The 16,065-nt window shown below is 36.3% G+C and overlaps 1 protein-coding gene across 1 annotated transcript in view; it reads left to right on the top strand.

The window, feature by feature from the left end:
• Positions 1-16,065, top strand: part of KCNH7 (potassium voltage-gated channel subfamily H member 7) — a 199,666-nt gene that overhangs the window by 108,907 nt on the left and 74,694 nt on the right. The window contains exon 3 of the mRNA XM_072418251.1: positions 12,010-12,435. Coding sequence (XP_072274352.1) covers positions 12,010-12,435 — 426 coding nt within the window. The remainder of the gene's footprint in view (positions 1-12,009; positions 12,436-16,065) is intronic.

The following is a 16,065-nucleotide window of genomic DNA, read 5'->3' as shown; positions in this document are numbered from 1 at the left end:
TAAAAAAACAATATATGTATAAAATACACTTGGAGTGGAGAATTTTTATAACCGTACCTACAGGCTGAAAGCTTCAGTATTACAAACAGGACATCCTCAAGTTATACCGCATTGAAATCGACTAAAACAGAATTATATAGGGGATGTCAGACTGTTGAATCGGTGAAATACTAATAGCACCAAGTTTCCCAGGAAATTTTGTAAATCGTTGAGGATTTTCCTTATTAAAGTAGGGTTACCTCCATTGACGCATTCTAAAAAGCTTTCCCTTCATCAAAACAGACAGATGTATGCACTGGTGTTTATAAAGAGTGGATATTGACAAGAGCTTACAGCCAACGGTAAATGTCTTCTATGTAAGCCAAAATTAGGCCATAGTCCCTCCAGTTAACCCCTAAATGACTGTACTGAATTGTATAAACCTGGGAGGTCTAGATATCTAGATATAGGTATTTCCACTAACTCCCTGTTAGGCCTTTCATGACAAGGAGTAAAGAGAAATCTGCCTGATGGGTACACAGTTGCTACTCCTTCATCAAGTTATGCCAAAAAAAAAAAAATAAAAAAATAATGAGTTCAAGAGGTAGTAGGGTAGGTGCATGAAGCACTGATTTACAGAATACATGAAGCAAAGGCAGCATTCATGCAAGCAAATTCCCCTCAAGCAAGCAGTATTGATATCACAAAATCTCACATCAAATATCATGAGTTTGGCGGTCAGAGACAGCAGTGTCCGAGATCTTACATTATATCTATGGGATTTTAATTGCAGAAGTGCATAGGAACAGTTACATGAAGAAGTGCATTGTTGTTTTTGTAGGAGGGATTTGAGACAGGGGGTTAATTTTTTAGGCTACTGCATAGAAACAGTTGACACTAGAGCACAGTTTCTCAACCAGGGTTCTTCCAGAGGTTGCTAGGGGTTGCTTGAGCAATGAGCAGTTTGTGACTCTCAGGTCGGTGTATTAGATACCAATGATGTTTTTTTGGGTGACATTCTTCCCAATGACCAGCAATGTAAGAGGTATTCTTCCTATTGACCACCACACTAATGTACTGTGAGCTGTGGATATAGTAATTATATCTGGAGTTCCCTTTAAGACCTGAAAGTTATTTTAAGGGGTTCCACCATTATCAAAAGGTCAAGCAACACTAGAGGTTTGCTATAACATGACAAGTATTCAGATCATCTGTATCTTCCCTCTCTTCTGTACAGATTACAGAGATGAAAGGCAGAAATCTGGAAGGTATAGGAAAGAGAACAGAGTGTGTAAGACTATTCCTTACTTTACTTATAAAGCCCATCCTGTGTCCTTTTGTCATCCAATATATTAGTATATCTATAAAACATAACAGATAGGGAGACAATGGATGTTTTTATTGATGTCTGTACAGATAAGAGAGGCCCAGAGAGCTGGCCATCAGATCCTAAACAGGCAGCACGAATGCTGGACAGATGTATTTTTTCTCAATAAATCAGCCCACTCATATTACCCAGCGTGGATGTCTGCTGGTGTCAATACTGCCACTTAAACACACAATATGGAAACACCATCCTTTTGGCTGTACTGTTTTATTTTGACTACTCTAGGTTGCCTTTGGCAGATTATGACAGAGGCTTTGGCTGGAACTAAAAAAATATGTCTGGCAGCCTTTTCAGTACGGACTCTGTAGACAGAACTGGAATACATTTTGCCTGTCTGTGCTGTCTTTCCAGTACCCGGCACACTCATCATCCAAAAACTGGAACTGTCTTGAGATAATCTAAGGCTGCTGGTCAGAGATAGTGCCCTCTTATGAGGTCAAACTATTGCCACCTGTTCAAGGAATAGGGGAAAAATTGAGTTTTTGCCCAGAATGACCATCAGGAATCCTTTTATTTTTTTGTGCAATAAAAAATAATTAGAAATCATTGCTTATGTTACATTTTTCAGTTTTCATAAACTATTCATTAAATAAGCTGCAAAAATTCTTGTTGAATTGTCTTTTTTCCTTTTACTAGCTAGAAATGATTGATGATCTTATTATAGGATATTATATATAGTAAGCAAGTTACTATATGCAAAATGAAATAACCTTTAGCAACCACAAATCATTTATTTTAAGTTAGACCAAGACAGGATGAATATTGTTTGGTTGCCATGAGCACTTCCTTATTGAATTACCTGTGATTGAATAATTCCTACAGATATTCCTTTTGTAATGATGTTTTCTGTATTAGGAAGCATTTACATGTTTTTTCTTTCCTTTTCCGATTGGTAAAGATATAGAGGTATGGAGCTCAGTGGGGAGTATGTAGTATAGAGTGGGCGCAAAAAAAGTGGGGTGAGTTAATCACTGAGTCATCTTCGCTGTTCCAAATTGTCAATTTCCTGAGCAATCACAGTATACAGCACCACAGGCATTTATTTTGGCCCATCTAGGAAGAGGAATAAGCAGACATTGCAGATTTATCATGGGGTATTTATTAACTTAATGAACAAAGTAACCCATATCAACCAACCTAAGTTTAGCCTAAATTTAAATAATGTGAAATCTTATTGGTTACTGCAGGTTACCATACTTTCCACTTTAGGTTTTCCTTTTTCTTCTGCACATATATTTTCTGCAAATTGCATATTTTACTGTAGTTTCCATGTAAATACACCTTAATCTTCATATACATTTTACAATGTGATTAAAGAACATGCCGTGCAAGGGCCTGCCTGTTTTTTTTTACAAATAAAATGGATTGTTCAGGTTTACCCTCCTGTTAGCTTCACATGTAAAGAAAAAAACAAACAATTCGGTAAGGTTTATTGTGTTGCAGAGAAGACAGCATGTCTGGCAAGATCTGCCTGTTTGCATTTTTCAGATTAAGTTCTTCTGTAACACTTCATCCCAAGAGAGGTTCTCTAATGCCTTAAAAGCACAGGGGCAATACATTTTCACTATCAGACAGATTATCAGTTGCAGATCATGGCGAGCAATGTTCAATGTGTCATAACATTGTAACATATTACAGTGGAGATAATAGTATAGTGTCATACAGATTTCTATGGTTTTCTGCAGTGCATGCTATATTATTATTACATAAAACAAAATAAATACTGATACTATAGGCAATATTGATCACGTGAATGAATGGGAGCAATTTTTCTTTTCCATGTAGGTTCCAGCACTCGTTCCTAAGACAGATAATGTGTAGTTTCTGCAGTTTAAGGCTTGCAGAGTAATAAGCCATAATACAGTGTGTATTTTAAAGCAGAAATCAGTGTGGATTGTTTGTTTTTTTAAATGCTGAGTAGGCATCCCTGGGTAGTTTAGTATATAGGTTCAGCTGATTCTTTGCTGGGATTAAGAAACTTCCATGTTCATGTCACTCTAGAAGCTGGAGACTCTGAACCCAGAAGAAGACTGGGAGAAGATGGAAGAACTAGGTATGAAAGGAAGTGCTGACATTGCAAGGTTAGAGGGAATTACTTTACCTGCTAAATTGCCATACTGTGGCATAGTTGCACTTTATGGCAAAAACCTATTGGGGGGAGAATACATTCTTTTTTGTGGTTTACTTTCACTTTAAGCCATTACTCTCTTATATTTCTTCCCTCATATCAGTTTTGCTTCTGCTGTCCGTCTTGTTTTTTTTTTCCTTTTACAATTTACTCCTGCTTTTTATGTTACTATTTCTAAATTAAAGATTATAGAGTGGAGAAGATGGTTTGGTTTGGAGGTATGAGATTAGAGGTTCGAAGAAATACTGGCGCAGTTGAGCTGTAAGGCCCAGATTCATCACTAGTGCCAGACACTAGACTTGCCAGACACAAGGCCCCCAATCTAATGCTGCAGTCTTCACCTAAAGCAGGCCCCCCCAGCCTTGGAAAAATAGCTGTGGCTCCCCGCACACCATTGCCCCCAGGAATTCTCTGTACAAGGGATAGCGCCTGGGGAAGGGATGGCAGAGGACTAGAAGCCCACAAATAATGCAGTAAAAAAAGTTCCCACAGAGGCACGTCCAGAGTACTGAGCAAAAGGTCATACACAGCTAATCAGTCCACCAGACAAGGTGTCCAAGGGCAAAGACAAAAGCAGAGTCAGGGTCACAGGCAAAGTGTCAGTCCAGTCAGCATTCAATTGCAGGGTTAGAAACAGGCAGAGTCAGCAACAGTAAGTATATCACATACACATAAACAGCCCAGCTAAACACTACAACATACAACTGGTGACTGTGAGCAGAAAGGATATAAAACCCTAGCAGCCAATGGCAGTGCAGAATTGGGACCAAAAATTACTCTGCTCATTGGCTACAGAAGAAACTCCAAATCCCCCTCAGGTGCCTACAGCCTCAGTGTTAGAATGTACTGGGGAAGCTTAGAAGGACATATTTCAGGTGGAAGGTACACAGCTACCGGGAAGCCAGGCATGCTGCATGCTGCAGAGAAGATGTCAGACAGCTAACTAGATCTCCTCTGTTGCTGCAAGGGACGCCAGAGGTAATAAGCAGGGCACGCTATACCTTGGTGATGCACAGCCTGGGAGTGCATGTCCTAACATGAGCAGAACGCTTTCGCTCACCATGGGTCTGAAATAGCCCTTAAGTTCAAACTATGAAATTAGATCATTGCCACATAGGAATTCATGTACATAAGTTACTTTTTCCCCACCCAGCCAATTTAGGAGGCTGAAGACTCCAAACCAAGAAGAAGCACAAATAAAGATTAAATGACCTATGATAAAGGAGGGAGCAGAAGTCACGGTGCTGGAGTGGAACAATTTGCAAATTAAATGTTATATTGTGCATAGTTGCACAATATGACACAAGCTCACCTGCAGCACATACCTAAGTCCAACCTTAAAGTCAAAACTTTATTAATAAAGCAAAAAATGTGCTCAGTAAATATATACAATACAGTACTTCCCTTTTGATCTTTAATAAAGTTGCAAGCTTGACGTGTGATGATTCTACTATGGTGCAAGGTTGGTATTTGATGAATTATCACCACACAACAGTTGGCAATCTAACTAAAAGCTATATTATTTCCTATCAATACCTTTCTATCTGTGTACATTGACACAGACTAAATATAAAAGGACCCAACCTGCTCTTGTCAAAGGTGAAAAAAAAACACTTTTACACCCGCCAATAGACTTCCAGATACCTGTACTTCTGCCTTACTTCTGCCTTACTCTATGCCATCTGTATTATCCCACATGCGCTATGAAATCAATGTAAGCATTTGCAAGTGTTTATAAGCATTTAGAAACGTTTCCATTGAAAACAAATGGAAGAGTTTACAGGAGTTTATACAATTTTTAGCCCTCCTAGCGGTAATCCCGAGTGTGACTCAGGGTGGATTTTACATGCTAAAAGCGGTAATCCTGAATCACACTCAGGGTCGCTAAAAACATAAAAAAAAAACATCCTGTTTCGTTGGTGTTTTCCGGCATCTTGCTGGTCCCTGCAGGTCCTCTGGACTAGTCTTTTTACGTTGATCTTCAGCCGGCAAATGCAGAGACGATCTCTGGGGTTTCCCAGAGATGTCAGTGCTTGCGTCGGTGCTGGCGGGAGGCACGGCTGGAAATTCAAATATTTTGTATTGAATTTAATACAAAATAGCTGTATTGAGTCCAATACAAAGAAATCTTTATATAATATATATATATATAATTATATTATATATATATAATATACATACTACTGTACAGTTATGTTATAGGTTTCTGTTTTTTTAATTTTTTTATTTAAAGTTTATTATTACATATAATAAATATTTGACATATTTTGGTGACTTATGCCTAAGAATTATAGGCCTACAATGTAAAATAAATTTTCATGCAAGAAAATATAACACTTTTTGCATGAAAATTTGGACAAAATTAGAACGCTAGGGGGGGTTAAATGCCATTGTTAAAAGCCTAGAACCTCTTACAAACCCCCAATAAAGCAATACTGGCTTAGGTATTTTTAGACTTGCTCTTGTACAAACTCATATAAACTCATTCAAAAGTGGTATGGGAGTTTATAGGAGTTTAAAAACAGTCCGTGTAGACTAGGCCTAAAGACCATATACCTACTGTTACTTTGTCATGGTACCAGTGGTGGCGTCAGGAAGTTGACACAAATTCCTATATCAACCCTCTGAAACCCCACCCCACGTGGAAAAAAAGGATCTCATGACCAAGCAAGGCAGGGGATCCTTTTGACTTTATACTTGATTATACTGGCATGCACTGCTCTGGATTTCTTTTAACTTGCAAGGCAACCTCATGGGAATAAAAAGTGATGCAGGATGGACCAAATACCCAAAAACAAATTTGTAAATGTAAAGATTTCTTTTTATGTTACAGTTGCAGGTATTTTGCCTATAAGGAAAATGTTCACTTTTTAGAAGGAGCAAATAAGCAGAGAGAGTATCGGTCCACTTTAGAGGCCACATAAGGGAGATCATTTGTCACCACATATTTATTGAAGATAAAAGGCAAGGTTTCTAAAGCCTTAAAAGACCATGCATGTTTTTAATTTGCATTCTAATATCTAAAGATTGTGATTAACCGAAAGGTATAATTATGGAGTTAAATGCAAATTGCTACTCTTCAACCATCTATAGAATGAAAATATCTAGAAAATGCTTCTCAAATCATCACAGGAAATTATTAAAAAAGTATTCACCAAATCAGACAAGTCAAAGAGTATGATTAGTGTCCTTTTCCAAAATGCCATGGCTAGTCATTTAAATACATCTAATGCTTATGACTAATCTATTTGCTTTGGTGGAACAGGGATTGATTACAGCAATATTACTTGGAATACAACTTTACAGTGGAACAAGACAATTACTATATTATATAAGCTAGTACACAAGCCTATTTAATGATGTGTAAACACTTCAACATATGCAGAACGCAAACAGATCATATAGTTAAGGCAAGCATAATATGGACCAATGGCTTAAGTATATGTTAATGGGTTTAAGGGTATAAAGGAACCTAACTAAAGACATGACACTATAATAAATTTGCAGACACACACATACATACATACATACATACATATATACATACATAAAAATAACACTTGGGGATATTACAAAGCAGTATAAGTAACATTCACCATATATTCATTGCAAGTAAAACAACACTCTAGGTTAAAATACATGCACCAGGGCAGCTCTTCGAAAGGTAACATCTGCTTTGAAACCCTTTTAAAACTGAAAAAGGTTTTTGCATATGCAAACATTTACTTCCAGAAAAAAGATTATAACTCTTTGGCAATAAACATGATAAGAATTTAAATGTACAACATTGTAACCCATTTCTAATCACATTCAGCAGCTCAAAGTAACATAAGGAAGTTTAGGCCTTTTTACCTAAGTAAAGGATGTGGTATTGTTTGAGAAAAATCCTTAATGCCCATTTGTGCTCATAAATGTCTTTTTCTCCCTCTCCAACCCATTCTGTGAAGGTCAACAACAAGAAAGATGTCATGTAAATAGTGCATTCTGAAACAATATGTAACCAAGGCTTTATGTATCTTTTAACACGTTAATTGTAGTTTGCCTGGAGATCAGTACCAACTATCAAACTAACTGGAACCATGCACTTCTTTGATAACTGATCTTTATTACCTCTCTTCTTTAGAATTGTTAACTAGTCCCCCGGAAAAAAAAGGTCCCATTTCACCAAATTTTAAACCACATGCTGCCCAAATATTGAAAATATTAAGTGAAAAGAACTTTTTTCTGATTGATTCAAGGTTTTTGTTGTAAGTAATAAATAGTATATGGCTAACGGCTAAATTATATTCTCTGAATGTTCAAAAAAGGCTTGCAATTTCAGTCAATCTTTGTCCATTTCTTTTCCATCAGGAAATGTTGGTTTAGGTGGTTGAGGCATTTTACAAGGATACCCCATAATATTCATTCATACCAGTTGTACCAGAAACTTTTATATTGGCCTAACCTGCAATAATAATGAATACTATAATTTCATTGTCATTCTGGACACTGAATATATAAGTTTCTGAATGAATAACTTGAGGGTGACTGCTAGTAGTGACATTTTGCAATAAAACATGCAATTCGGCTGTATTGTATTCTGATCTGTAATTACAGCCAGTGAGACTTACATGGCAACTATTTGGTATTAAAGTAATCAGACTATTTCATAACAAAAGAATAAGGGTGTTTTCATAGGTGTTTTATTTTACGGGTTGAAGCTATTGATTAATTACTCCACATACAACCTACTTTAATCGATCCTTTGGTAAAAGCTAGCACAAAACAAAACCTTTATAAAAAAGGTACTATGCAAATCTTTACTGATCATTCCATGGTGCAGAGGGTGACATGTTTTTCCTGCAAGGGGGAATATTGAGCACCCTATATTTTGCACAGTCACATTTTAAATGTAATGTCTGCTTTACATTATCCCAATCAAAATATAAAAACCTAAAACCAAAAGAGTTGTGTATTATACCTCACTAGTTCTTAGATGTGTAGCAAATGTGTTTGCTTTTTTCAGGTTAACTAAATTTTTTGTAACATACCTGTTAATTCTAATAGATATATATTGGGATTGTAACTACCTGTGTAGTAGAATCAAAGATTCTTACATTACAAGCTGCAACATGTTAGAGAGAGTTTACCTTGTTACCTATGTGAGGACCTTCAGCATCAATAGGCCCTTTACTGTTCTGCCTAGTTGTTCCATCTTTTTTTCATTTATTGTATTTCAGCTAATTTAATCAGTTTAAAGACACCATGTGGGCTCTATTTATAAAACAAGGAATTTGACATGATTCCCACAAGGAAATGTTTGAGATAAATTATTACCATTGAAACACATGGACTTGGAAGATTCCCTCGACAGAATGTCTGATTTCCTGTTATGCATTGAAATACAGCCTACTTGGTAATGCCCAATTCTCCAAACTGATAGCCACTCATCAAAGTATTTTGATATTTGCAAAACACCCAATAACAACACGTAAAATAAAGTCAACTGCTGGCATCAGGGCTAAGGGCTTTTAAGTGAAAATAAAAAAAATCACACTTACCTTTAATTACTCGATCCCTCCAGGGAAGTCCTCCATTGGGTCCTGCTCCATTCTGGAATCCTCCTTCATCCTAGCACTGTGGAAGCACCAGGCACCACCATCTTCATTTGTCTTCTACCTTCCTCTTGCTACATCAACCCATTTTGCACCGCATAGGCACGAGATCGGGTGATGTAACCTGCTGTATAGGGGAAAAAAGTGCCAATCTCATTTCTCATTTCAATCTGTATTTTTTCCCTTAAGGTAGGAAAATGCCTATTTTGTGCAAAATGAGCAGCCAGGAGCCTTCTGAGATGTGTGACGTAAGTATCCCAGAAGGCTCCTCTCTCCCATTCAGTCTTTATCAGAAGGGAGGGGGGGGTCATGTTTTTTTTTTTTTTTTTACTTAAATGCATTGTCTACCCTTTAAGTAAAGTAAAAATTTTGGTGATAGGTACACTCCAGGAGGAAATATAGTTTCTTCTGCAATAAATATACTTATGTGGCTTTTCAAAATATTTTCCCAAAGTACACTGAACTATACATGGAGTCCCAAATGTTTTATTTTGAAGATTTAGTTAAACAGAGAACTGAGGATGGGAGCTAAGACGTTTTTATGAAGCCATATACTGCACTCTTTGATCTGTCTGTATTGCATAGAAGAACACAGAGATCCATTGATGATATTCTGGGGTCTAAAATGAGGTTTCTGGTGGAAAAACTTCAGCTTTAATTATGTTGATATTAATATTAATGTAACAAATTTTTGTCTCCGAGTCACCTGAGCTGGAAATACTAGATTTTTGATTGTGATAATAAAACATGGACTGATAGAAAGAAAAATGAGAAAGCCACATTATTAGGATGACTTTTAGGTAAATCACAATAATTACTCAAAATGCATGTTGGTGATCAACTGTAGTTTCCCTGAATATCTGTGGAAGATCAGAATAAAATAAGTGGAAGGCTTAGGGCTTCACTCCTGGGGCCAATTCTTTTCAATTCCATCATTTCCTTTAGTTTAAAGATATAAAGCAATTTTCACATGAGATTATTTCAATCTGTAGCTCATTTAAATGAACATAGAGAAGGAAAGGTCTGCATCAATTTTCAAATACTCCACTGTGAATTATACATCAGAAATCTGACTCTTTTGCAGTAGAATAAAACAAATTGTACTGTTGCAAAAGAAGAAAGAGAATGGGAGCATAGCACAAAATTCATGCTGGCTTCACTAGGAATATTTTCACAGTGATCAGAATTTTGGGTAGCACACAACAAAACTGTTTCTTTCTACAAGCTATAAATAAATAAAAGTCAATTGCTTATGTTAAATAAAAAACAATAGTTACAACATAGAAAAACATATGTCAAAGGATATTAAAACTATAGTCTTGATCAGAATGAATGTCAGATGCATGGTATGGATTAGTCATGGTGTTACTAAGGCTCTCATACATGATTTGTGTTGACACCTCTTGGCTTGAATTCTGATCACAATCTTTCAGGAAAAATAGGATCAGAAGGGTAGACTATTGTACATATGTGGGCCGTGTTTTTGTGGCTTTCCAACTGATCGACTACCGACCCTAAAACCCGGTGGATTAGACCAGGGTAAAATTGGTTGCCTAATTACTTTGCTTTTTCAATAGGTAAAAAAAAAGACATATGGAAATGGAATAGAAGCAGCATGAACTATTTTCTTATACCAAAGGGCAAAAATATAATGATAAAATAATCACATAGCTACCAGGTATTGGGTGTTTCAAAAATTGTGTTGTAAATAGAAGGTAAAATGTATTGGTAATGAAGGAAGGGGGGTATTAGGAGAGAAGATGATGAAAAGGAGAGAGGAAGATAAAAGGGAGGGAGGGGTGAAGGATTAGTGTATGAGGGGAGTGAGTGCACAGTACAGGCACCATTTGTTTTATAAACACATTAAAAAAAATTTCAGAAAAGGTCAACAATCCAGGGCAGAAGCTGATCAGAAAATTGCAATATCAATAAAGAAAATCCATTAGCTCCAAATAGTATTGAAATTGAGTTTGCTTGCAATGGAGTTGTGCAGTCATATATTATGGCAAAGCTCTTGCTTACATTATATTGTGGAAGGAGCTATAGGTGTTCTTTGGTGCCTTGGGATTACTGCTTTTGCTTCTGAAAGAAAATATTAGCCTAATGGGTTTTAAGCTCTGGGTGACTCACAAAAAATAATAGATAGAAGGGTGGAATCCTGTGCTTAGGAAATATGTGATTTCAAAAAGGGTTTTTATGTCCTCTCAGCATCACTATTCATGTGCCGGTTCAGTTATATCCCATGTCTCCAGTATAGGTCATAGGAAAGATTTTATGTATTAGGGTCACCTGAAAGGTCATTTAAAAGTTTTGTGCTTGGACAAGTTGGACGTCACATTTTTATGGGTTTGTTTGAAAAAGAGTATAACTTTCCTTTTATAAAGTGTACCCTGAAGGCTCTGCTCCCAGTCAACAGTATAATATGTATGGGTTGGATATTGACTGTACACTATTTGGTATTTGGAAGAGAGTGAATGTAACATTTTTAGTATACCATCAACATAGTAGGCAGATGGAATTCTGTCCCAGTTGGAATCTCCTAGTGGACTAAAATGTTACCTGTATAGTGCGTTAAAAAAATAAAAACAAATAAATGTGTGCACACAAAAATAATTGCACCTATTTTCTAATGCTTTCTAATGCTAATTTTTTAATCTATATGATATTATTTTCTGTAACACTGAAGGTGTAGTTCTTCTGGGTTTAATGGTTTGTTCCAATCGATTAGTACACTGTCCTTTAAGCTGTTTGTACCATGCAGCGCATGGGCAAACTTGCCAACCATAGTTAAACACCCATGGACTCTTCCTTCTTGGTTTCTCAATGTTTATAATTCAAACAACGGTCACATTTACTGATTAAGTCTTTGCCAAGTTTGATATATATATCTTCTTACATTATTTGTACCTTTTTGTTTCTAGGTAAAATGTTTGGATTGCGGTTACCATCAATAAGACTTCTCAACTACAGGAAGCAATCATTACCACAGGAGGATCCCGATGCTGTTATTGTGGACTCAAAACACAGTGATGACTCTATGGCCATGAAGCACTTTAAATCCCCCACCAAGGAAAGTTGCAGTCCCTCCGAAGCAGACGACACAAAAGCACTAATAGACTCTAATAAGTGTTCCCCTTTGGTGAATATAACCGGACCATTGGACCATTCTTCACCCAAACGGCAATGGGACCAGCTATTTCCGGACATGTTGCATGCAGGTTCTCGCTTGTCTCATGCACGGTCTAAAGAAAGTATTTGTAGCATGAGACGAGCGTCTTCTGTTCACGATATAGAAGGCTTTACTATTCATCCCAAAAGTGTTTTTAGAGATCGCCACGCAAGTGAAGGTATGGTCACTAAAAATGCATGCTTGAAATGTGTGTAGATAACTTCATTTGCAAGGTCAATTCACCTAAATACAATCTTTTGTAGGGTCATAAACCCTGTAAACAGAAGTCTTTCTAACAATAAGTCTTCTGCAATAGGGTTGGTGAATGTTTACTAACTTCCATCCCCTGATCAAATTGTGCTCTGTTGATTTTTTTTAACCTTTTTTTAGCACCATAAAGCTTTCACACTTGTGACAGATTCCACATAGCACCTAAGGACAATAATGGGCTTTTATTGCTGAAGAACTTTTTCTCTCCCCATACAAATCTTTAGAAATTCAAAACCAGATCAAAGGCAGGTCAAATACAATTCAACTGCACATGCAATTAATTCTAATTGATCTCAGAAGCTTCTCAATCTGATGTCAATAGCATGTGGCATATGGGGCTACTCCTAATCTGCAAGGGATAAATTCTTGTTTTTCCTAGAAGAACCATTAAAGAGATTTTATTTATCGTATTCTTCGCTCCTCCAGTGACCAGCTCTATCCCAGTTGTCTGACACTTCAGATTGTGTTGGGCCTTGGGGTCCTTAGTTATAATGTAGGGGATGATGTCGGTGTCTGTGACCAAGTCCTAACACAGACAGGGGCAGAGAGTGGCTACCCTATAAATGGAACTGTCTGAACAAGATTCTTCTTGGCAGAATCACCAAGAATTATTTTAATTTAAGCTGTAGATTTATTCAAACCAATGTTTGAAATTTCATTAATTTACTAAAGATTATATAGGAATGAAATAATTGGGTTGATATATTTGCAGTGTTGTTTGTAAAATGATCCAAGACCTGCTCATGTGGTCAGTGAATCGGGAGAATGGTGACACAAAACTATATACTATATATATATTTATATATACTTCCCTTACACTATGTAAATTACAAATGACTATGGTAGGGACATTAGATTGTGAGACATACAAGTGAGAAATACAAGTTAATAATACTACTACTAATAATAATATATATGTGTGTGCGTTTTATCTGTACAGTAGTACATTTAAAAAGCAGACTCAAATAATCAGTATTTAACTTTTTATGTGTATTGCATAGTGATGTTTGATGGGCTTTTATGGGTTAACAGCAGAGAATCCTCTCTTCTTCATTCCTATCAGAGAGCATACTCTGTGGGGATTTTATTTGGAAGGCACCAGCCTATAAGATATATACAGCAATGCTCTCAGTCTTGTTATTCAATTGTATCATGAGTCAGGACCACAGAGATTCTTTTTTTGGAACAGTGATATTGATCGCTTTTTCAGCTTTGTATTCTATTCAGAGCAGAACTACTAGAGGTATATTTTCCCCAATGTCTTGCAGAGCGCTGCAGCCCATACCAACAGAGGTGCATTTGATGGTAACAGTGGTCCAAAAAGGAAGCAGCTTGTGTGGTTTTGTGTAATTCCTTTTTGTGTTTTTGGAAAAGAGCAGCAAATAGGCCGTGTCATTAAAAATGCCCAGTATTATATACCCGTGTTAGGTGTTATTGTGGATGCATTCCTTCACTCTTGGAAAGATACAGAAGATCTTGTGGCTTTCTCAAATGTAGTTCTTAACCCCTTTTCACAAGATTACAACATAAACCTTCTAAATTCCTGTTTTATGTGCAACACTGGGTTTTGTCCTTTTATACTTTTTATACTTTTACCTTCAAAATAACCCTTTCATTATTAACAGGAGACAGGTATAGGATCTGGTGCCAAATCCAAATCTTAATCAAAATTACCATCAACACAGCACTGAATAGACGTTAAAGGCACTTCATATTTAATCACAAATTATAATATTTTATATAAAACAGAGAATATACTTTTTATAGTACATATATATATTCTCTAATTATTTGTTAACTGAGACTGAATGTATATCAAATATTTACTATGAAAAGTTTATTCTCTTTTTTTTACAATATGTTTTTAATAAAAAGAAAATGAGATGTGATCAATCAAGAGGGGTTTTAAAGTCCATTCAGTTGTGTTGATGATAATATTGTCTTCAAAATGCCATTAGGAAAAGATTTTGGGTTTATATTTGGGTGACACCTTGAGGTATGTCCTAGAACTACATTTTCTTTGGTTTGACAGAATAAAGTTGGTAAAGTTGTTTGTACCACACTTTTCATGAGAACACCTGAGCTTCACCTAATGGCAGCAAACAATAATGCACAAAAGATCATTTAAGAGAAAATTACCATTATATAAAAACCCAAGTGTACAAAATACTTTAACTGGTAACAAAGGGCAAAAAAATAAGGCTTAGCCCATGTGATTTTGTTTTTTTTTTCTATTACGCAATTCCAAATTATTTTTCCTAAACTTTTCAGCCTCAATGTCCGGTAAAAGGGAAATACTTATTCCTAAAAAATAAAGTGTGTCAGAAGGCAACTTTGCTTTAGTTTTGGAGTGAGAGGTGATGGGTTAGAACACCTATCACATTTTTTTTGCTGTTTAAGCTCTCTTTTGGAAGATGTATATATTTTATATTCATATACTTTACATGGTATTATTGCTGCAATTTTTTTTTATTTTAAACTAAAAACCAATCAGATATCATGTATATGGGTTAGTAATCATTTGACAGGCTGAAAGTATCGATACACAAGCACAAATAGTCTTTCCATGTGGAGATTTACAGAAGACTGTGTAATAATGTTTCTCTGGATAAAAGGTCAGAACAGAGTTCAGGAACTAGTTCAACAAGCAGGCAGAGTACATGGAAATCTTTATTTGTTGACAGATTAGGGCAGAGTATAGAAACTGCTATTGATGATAGAGATAGATGAATTAGAATGAGTTTCTATCCATAAAATCCAGCAAGCAGTCATGGAGAAGATTTCTGTGCTGCAGTGACACACTATATTGACCCCCTAGCTGTAATAATGGGCAGGTGAAGAGATGTTAACATACACATTGTCCTTGTGTTTCTGTGGACTTTAGAATAAAAATGCCAGTCGAAATATCAGACTGTTGCTCACATCTGTCCCATGGTCTGATCATTCCTAATATGTGAAGAAAGTCACATTTTCGAGTCCCACCCAGTACACTATCTGGAAAAAAAACTTTAAGAGCCTAATAACAGCCCTTTGTTCCAAAGCAAGCCAACACCACCTTTTTTTAAATGGCTCATCTGTTTTTGAACATGCTCATAAATATTCTAGGTCCAGTGGTCCCTGTTAACACTTATGCCTTACCTTGTTTGATATAGTGGACCCGATTTATGACAGCTCTCCAAGGCTGGAGAGGATACACTTTCATGAGTGAGGCTGGGTGATCCAGCAAACCTGGAATGGATCTGGTTCAGGATTTAAAACATTTGCTAGCAAATTGAAAAAGACTTTGAAGAATTTCATTCCAGATTTGCTGGATCACCCAGCTTCACTGGTGAAAGTGTATCCTCTCCAGCCTTGGAGAGCTGTCATATGGAGAGTATAAATAAATTAGGCCCGATGCATCAAAATGTTTTTTTATTGGTTAATTTTTATTGGTTCAGATATTGTGGTATATCATAGAGCAAAGTTTTGTACAATGTACAATTTTTTTTATTTGTCAATGCATTGTGAAAATTGCATTAAAAAGCACAGGAAAATGGAA

This window comes from Pyxicephalus adspersus, chromosome 7 (genome assembly GCF_032062135.1).
Source record: "Pyxicephalus adspersus chromosome 7, UCB_Pads_2.0, whole genome shotgun sequence".
Lineage (NCBI taxonomy): Eukaryota > Metazoa > Chordata > Amphibia > Anura > Pyxicephalidae > Pyxicephalus > Pyxicephalus adspersus.
This window is presented reverse-complemented; position numbering and strand designations above follow the sequence as displayed.